The following is a 7,500-nucleotide window of genomic DNA, read 5'->3' as shown; positions in this document are numbered from 1 at the left end:
GGAGCGTGAAGGAAAAATCATGAAACACACTCGCTTCTTTCACTATATTGTTGTTTTCATTCTAAGTTAATGGAATTTATAAAGAAGAGAAGGAAAAGATGAAAATAACTGCAGAAATAAAGGTAAGTGAAATTAAGAGAGAGAGAGAGAGAGAGAGAGAGAGAGAGAGAGAGAGAGAGAGAGAGAGAGAGAGAGATTGCTGTTCTGAATAAATGAAGCTCAGAACGAACACTTAATATTCTCTCTCTCTCTCTCTCTCTCTCTCTCTCTCTCTCTCTCTCTCCAGATCCTAAATTCCCGCACTGTTCCGCTGCACAGTTTTGTATATTGATTCCAATATTCCCGCTCCTTCCTTTTCTCTTTGTTTTTCATTGGTTCGTGAAACGCTTCGATATTCTCCCAATGTAATCTGTAAATCTCTCTCTCTCTCTCTCTCTCTCTCTCTCTCTCTCTCTCTCTACGTTATCGTCTGTCTTCTTTTATCTTTCGTCTCCATCTTCTTTTATTATTTCTCCATCCTCCTTTATTATGCCGTCTCCATCTCTACACTTCGAAGGAACTGTCCTCATCTTGGCTTTGAAGTGATTGGTATTTCTCTAATCTTTACTTCAGTTTTTTGAAAGATGCAAGACTGGTTTCTTCTCTCTTCTTCCCAAAATACTACTCCTTAAATAAAATCGTTGAGGAGAATGTGAAAAATTACAAGATATATGTTGAATGAGTGGACCTATTGACTGATTAACTGTTGCTTGAGTGAAATGAGCCAAATTAAAGATAGTAGAGATGGACACTGAAAAAAGAGATAATTTTGTAGAGGTTTAATTAAAGTTTACCACGGATGATTCGATGAAGGAACTTAATTTTTTGCAATTGATACGTTGGATGTGGCATTAGAGTCTGGTATAGATTGTTATTGTCCTTTTCTTCTTGGCGTGCGCGTGTGTGTGTGTGTGTGTGTGTGTGTGTGTGTGTGTGTGTGAAGAAGACATACAAGTGGCTAGTATATAGGAAAAAAATATTTACCTCCACGATCCTAAAATTAAGTAACTGAGAAAAAAAATGCCTTTACTAATTTACCAATTGACGAAAGAATTAAAATATTGGTTCGCTGTGATGTAACGTGTGTATTTACATTCCTCACTTTCCTCCTCTCCTTCCTCCTCCTCCACCTCTTCGTCATCATCATCATCATCATCATCATCATCATCATCATCATCATCATCATCATCATCTTTCATTTCCGTTACTAGGTCCAACTTACCGAAGGCTCCCAATGTTTACTTCACCCTTCTGAACGGCGACACTCCTGAGACCAATTCAGACGGAACCTTCGCTCTCAGGTAAGGTCAGGTGAGGTCAGGTAAGGTCAGGACAGGTCAGATTAGATTACGTCATGTTTTATTAGACGAGATAAGTTAATTTAGATTAGGGTTGGGTTTTAGGGTTTGCCAAGTTAGGTTAGGGTAGGTAAACGTGTATTAGAGATGAAGTAGAGTTAGATTAGGTTAGGTTAGGTTAGGTTACGTTAGGTTAGGTTAGATTAGAATTAAGAAAGATTATGTTAGTGTGCCTATCTATTGGTTTCTTTGTCTGCTTCGTCTAGTCTAATTATTCATGTTTAGTGTTTTGAAGGTCTCTCTCTCTCTCTCTCTCTCTCTCTCTCTCTCTCTCTCTCTCTCTCTCTCTCTCTCTCTCTCTCTTTTATTTCATTTATACATGTGGGTTTTTCACGGGAATTTCTGGGCTAAAGGGGATACTTTTTGGGGCACCTCCTATCTCAAAGCCCACCCGCTAGGAAACCGTTGCCCCGAGTGAGGAAGCCCAACCTACATTCGGACCGTGGACAGGATTCGAACCAGTGCGCTTGGAGACCCCTCGGACCCCAAATCACGCATGGTTCTCTCTCTCTCTCTCTCTCTCTCTCTCTCTCTCTCTCTCTCTCTCTCTCTCTCTCTCTCTCTCTCTCTCTCTCTCTCTCTCATCTTTTTCTTTGGTATGTATGTTTTGTATTTCCAGTTTTGTTTTATTTTCTCTTCTCTTCATTCATTTTTTTCTTTATCTTTTATATATATTTCTGTGCCTCTGTGTTTCGTCTTGTTTTCTTGTTTTTTTTTTTTTTCTTTTTTGAGGCGAGTTTTGGTCTGTCCTTTTTTCTTTCCAGTGATTTTTTTTTTCTTTATCCATATTCAGTTTTATAGAGTCTTTTATCTTTTTGTGTTTCTATTTCCATCACAATATCCTCACTTCTGTTGATTCTCTCTCTCTCTCTCTCTCTCTCTCTCTCTCTCTCTCTCTCTCTCTCTCTCTCTCTCTCTCTCTCTCTCTCTCTCTCTCTCTCTCTCTCTCTCTCTCTCCTCCTCCTTCAGACTCTCAATCTCCTGTTCACTTTCCCTCCTCTCAGACTAAATCCTCCATTCCCTATGTCATTTTTTTTCCTTTTACTTTTTTCCCCATTTTCCTCCATTTCCTCCATCTCCTCTCCCTCCTCTTCCTCCTCCTGCTCTTTCTCAACCCCTTGTTGTTTTTGTTGTTCTTGTTGTTCTTGTTCTTTTTCTTTCTCTTCTTGTTCTCCTTGTTTTTGTTCTTGTTCTTATTCTTATTCTTGTTCTTGTTCTTCATGCTTGTTGTTCTTGTCGTTTTGTTGTTGTTGTTGTTGTTTTCTTGTTCTTGTTCTTTTGTCCTTCTTGTTCTTGTTCTTGTTCTTGTTCTTTCTCTTCTTCTCCTTGTTTTGTTCTTGTTCTTTTTTTTTATGGTATTGTTCTTGTTCCCGTTCTTTATGTTTGTTGTTGTTGTTGTTGTTGTTGTTGTTGTTGTTGTTGTTGTTGTTCTTGCTGTTGTTCTTTTCTTGTTCTTGTTCATCTTGTTTTTGTTCTTGTTCTTCTTGTTTTTGTTCTTATTTTCCTCCTCCTCCTCCTTAAATCCGAGGTGATCTCATTAAAAGGCTCAAAATACTTTAAAATATAAATATGATAGATTACGAAAATCTTTTGAGCTCTTGGCAATCACTAACTAGAAATAACGACTTGAAGCTAAAAGGACACCGATTTATTACTGACCTACGAAGAATTTTTTTGTGATTTACACGTAGTTGAATGATGGAACTAGATGCCTGTGTCTGTCGTCCAGGTTACCATGGTGGCTACTTCCAAAAGCAAATTAGACAAGTTTTATAAAGAAAATGGTTTCCGATAAATATCTTTTTATAGGGATAGTAGTAGTTACAATATGACTCTTTTCCCCATCTTTCTCATCTTTCCTGTATAAATTTCCCCGATTGTTCCTCTCAGCAATCGGGGTGTATTTTCTCGTTTTGGTTTTTGCCGGGTAACACCTGAGGGAGTTGTGGGTGGGGAGGAGCTTCATCTGTTCTATCCTTACCTCTTGCTATATAGCTTATTATATTTGTAGTATAGGAAAAAAAAGTGATCTCGTGATAAGTCGCAAGGCCTCCTGTCTCTCGTCTTTCCTATGTATTCCTACATATTTCTTGCCCTCTCCTCTTTTTCTTCTTCTTCCCCTCCTCCTCCTCCTCCTCCTCCTCCTCCTCTTCTTCTTCTTCTTCTTCTTCTTCTTCTTCTTCTTCTTCTTCTTCTTCCTCCTCCTCCTTCTCTTCCTCCTCCTCCTCCTCCTCCTCCTCTTCCTCCTCCTCCCCCTCCTTCTTCTCTTCCTCCTCCTCTCCCTCCTCCTCTTCCTCCTCCTCCCCCTCCTTCTCCTCTTCCTCCTCCTCTCCCTCCTCCTTTTCCTCCTCTCCTCTAACTAGAACGCTTTGAGTCTCAGCTTTCGTGAGGATTATTTTCAAAGGCCACAGAGATCGTTAGTCTGGATCTTATGGTCAATTTCTCCTACTAAAGATGAATAATTCTTGTTAAATTATCACCAGAATCATGAAGGCACTCTCTAAAATCAACAATGGCTTCCCCCTAAAGAATCCGTTAGTTTTTCAAAGCACTCTTGAAAACTCCACCTCTGAAAATTCTTATGAACTAACAGTAAAATCATGAAAAAATGCTTAACCTCTTCAGTACCAGGGCAAGTTTTCATATTTATTCTGCTTACTATTTGGTGATTTTTACGGCTTCAGAAACTTATGTGAGGATTAAAATAGTGAAGACTCTGGCCATTAACCTTCTGACCTCCATAGACCCTTCCTAATGTAAATAAAATCGTCTAATTATATCGAAAACTCATGGTTAAAATGCGTCTTAGTACTGAAGGGGGTTAAAAACTGCACTAGCATCTAAGGAAGAATCCATTTTCAAATATCACTAGAGTCATGGAAATAATGTTATAAAAAAAGACTTTTCAGTAGACTTTAACTGATGCGTGTGTGAAAATCTGGTTCTTTGTTCCTCCGTCAGACAAGTGCCGGACCATCAGGAGGATCTGTGCGGCAACAACTCCGGCGTGAGTGTGTTTGTGGCCACCAGGAACCTCGACTTCGAGACCCTGCAGGCGTACAGACTCAATGTTCTCATGGTTGTGAGTAATGACGTGCTGGCTGACTATTGCTGCTCATGTCATTGTCTGTTCCTCTTGGTTATTCTTTGTTTTTATCGTTGTTGTTGTTGCCATTATTTTCATTTCTTCTTTCATGTCGTCTTTACTTTTCCGTGACTACATTTTTTCTCATTATTTTTCAAGTCGCGGGACTCGTCACCGCACTTCCTTGCCTCGCCTCTTAACCCTCCTTTGAGCTTCTTTCCCTTCGTCTCATTTCCTCTCCCAGCCCTCCTTCCTCCTGCCTCTTTTATATTTTCTCGCTTCTCCTTTCCATCCTCTCAAGTCGTCTCATTTCCTCCCACGACACACTCCTGTCATCTTTTCTAACCTACCTCATTTTACCTGCTTCTTATATCCTTTCCACCTCTTCCTGTTGCACATTTTTATCGTCTTTTCTCTTCCTCTCATCATCCCGGTTTCGTTCCTCTCTCCTCTGTTATCTTTCTCTTTATTCACTCCATATTCTTACTCTTCTATGATATTCTCCACTTTTCCTCGCCTTATTAGTCTTCTGTGTTTGTCCCTTTTTTTATCTCTCACGCTGTACCTTCCACTTTCCTTCTCTTCATTTTTCCTGTCTTTAGTTCGTCCTTTCTTTCCTTCTTGCCCTGTACCTCTCATTTGGTGTCTGTCTTCACCCTCCCATACGCTCTTCCCTCTCTTCCATTCTTCTTACCCGTCTTTTCCTCCTCACCTTGCATTCATCTTTAGCACCTCAACAGTTCATTCCTCACATACTCCCTCTCTTCCATTCATCATAGCCAGAATGTTCCTCTCTCTCCTTAACTTCCAATAATCTTCCTCGGCTTCTCGACCATAGAACGACAGAAACGCTCATATTTTCCTCTCCTTACCTTGTGTCTAGCTTACCTATCGTCTCCTTGATTATAGAACAACAGAATTACTCGTTTTCCTCTGTATCTAGTTTACCTACCATCTTTTCGACTTTAGAACGAAAGAAACATTTATATTTCCCCTCTCCTTACCTTGTGTCTACTTTACCAATAGTCTCCTCTACCCTACAACAACAGAAACACTCATAATTTCCTCCCTTCTTACACTTCTTACACTTATCGTCTCCTCGACTCTAGAACGACAGGAACGCCAGGCTGGAGCATCAGGTGGTCGTGGATATTTTGGACGTGAACGACAATGCTCCGCTCCTGCAGGCGTGGGATGGATCTGTGCAGGAGAACTCCGCCAGCACGCTTATCACTACCATCAGGGCTGTAGATAAGGACGCCTCGCCGCAGTATAGACAGGTTTGTGTGTGTGTGTGTGTGTGTGTGTGTGTGTGTGTGTGTGTGTGTGTGTGTGTTTTATCGAGGTGTTGCATAAGTTTACAGAATTTTGGAGGTGAGTGTTGTCTTGTTTCTGTAATTCTGTCTTTCTTTTCCTTTTATTTTTCTAATGGCGTGGTGGATAGAGAGAGAGAGAGAGAGAGAGAGAGAGAGAGAGAGAGAGAGAGAGAGAGAGAGAGAGAGAGAGAGAGAGAGAGAGAGAGAGAGAGAGAGAGAGAGAGAGAGAAAAGTCTGTTGACAAACATTCGCAACCAAAAAAAGGAAAGTACACACACACACACGCGCGCGCGCGCGCGCGTCCGGTAGCTCAGTGGTTAGAGCGCTGGCTTCACAAGCCAGAGGACCGGGGTTCGATTCCCCGGTCGGGTGGAGATATTTGGGTGTGTCATCTTTCACGTGTAGCCCCTGTTCACCTAGCAGTGAGTAGGTACGGGATGTAAATCGAGGAGTTGTGACCTTGTTGTTCCGGTGTGTGTTGTGTGCCTGGTCTCAGGCCTATCCGAAGATCGGAAATAATGAGCTCTGAGCTCGTTCCGTATGGTAACGTCTGGCTGTCTCGTCAGAGACTGCAGCGGATCAAACAGTGAAACACACACACACACACACACACACACACACACACACACACACACACACACACACACACACACACACACACACACACACACACAGCTGGACGTGGAAAAGCAATATACTCTCAAGTTTCAATATTTGCAAAAAGGTCACGGCTACTGCTTGTGTGCGCGTGACCGTCGAAGGAAGCAAAATACATACAGCCCACCACACATATGCCCAAGCTTAAGGTGCTGCCCGCGACACTCACAGGATGGGCCGGGAAACTGTACCTGGGTGTTTGGCGAAATAAGTCACGTGTGTTTTTGCGTGCGCCGATCGCCTGAGGGAAACTGTGTGTGTGTGTGTGTGTGTGTGTGTGTGTGTGTGTGTGTGTGTGACTCGCGTGTGGCAAGACGGAACTAGACTGAGCGATATTGGCTTGTTGTTATGAGACTTGAGAACACACTTTCGTATATACGTAGTTGTTCTTTTGTCTGTTCTGTTTTCTTGTTATTTTGGTGGTGTTCGTAATCGTTAGTGTGTTGTTTTCCCGTCGATGTTGTTTTTGAAAGTTTTGTGTTTTATTTTTTCGTCGCTAGTATTTATTTAGGTATCAAGATTTTCGTTTTTTTTTTTTTAATGTCTTGTAATTTTTTGTCTTCATTCATAGTCGTTCGTGTATCAAGATTCTAATTTCTTTTTTTTTTTTTACTTCAGTCTCATTTATCTCCTTATTGTGTGTGTGTATTTTCTTCCGTTCATAATCGTCCGGGTATCTATTCATTTAGATTTTTTTCCCCCATTTTTTTTATTCATTTGTTTATAAGTCGTAAGTGTTTAATCATTTCTTTTATTTCCTTCTTTACTTGAAATTTTCGTGTATATTCCTTTATATTAATTGTACGTGATAATTATTAGATATCACCTTTATTACTTCCTACTGATCTCAAGTTTCTTTCCACCGTACTCGAATGCAGTTTCCTATTTTTTTTTTCATTTGCTTGCGGAAGGAAATACACGTGTTGTTGCATATTTTAACCCTTACAAAACATGGAAAATGGAACGTGAATTTTTTTAGTCTTCCGTGCAAATGATATGAAAGAGAGATGTTTCATTAGTATTGCCAGCCAACGTGTATGTACCG

General features: G+C 40.8%; 1 protein-coding gene across 7 annotated transcripts in view; it reads left to right on the top strand.

The window, feature by feature from the left end:
• LOC123503592 (DE-cadherin-like) overlaps positions 1-7,500 on the top strand; it is a 142,183-nt gene that overhangs the window by 106,180 nt on the left and 28,503 nt on the right. For all 7 annotated transcript variants that reach the window (XM_045253488.1, XM_045253487.1, XM_045253490.1 and 4 more), the window contains 3 exons: positions 1,251-1,340; positions 4,359-4,479; positions 5,592-5,762. In XM_045253488.1, the coding sequence (XP_045109423.1) occupies positions 1,251-1,340; positions 4,359-4,479; positions 5,592-5,762 (382 nt within the window). The remainder of the gene's footprint in view (positions 1-1,250; positions 1,341-4,358; positions 4,480-5,591; positions 5,763-7,500) is intronic.

Source organism: Portunus trituberculatus, chromosome 14 (genome assembly GCF_017591435.1).
Source record: "Portunus trituberculatus isolate SZX2019 chromosome 14, ASM1759143v1, whole genome shotgun sequence".
Classification (NCBI taxonomy): Eukaryota; Metazoa; Arthropoda; class Malacostraca; order Decapoda; family Portunidae; genus Portunus; species Portunus trituberculatus.
Note: the sequence above shows the minus strand (reverse complement) of the source record. Positions and strands in the feature narration are given on the sequence as shown.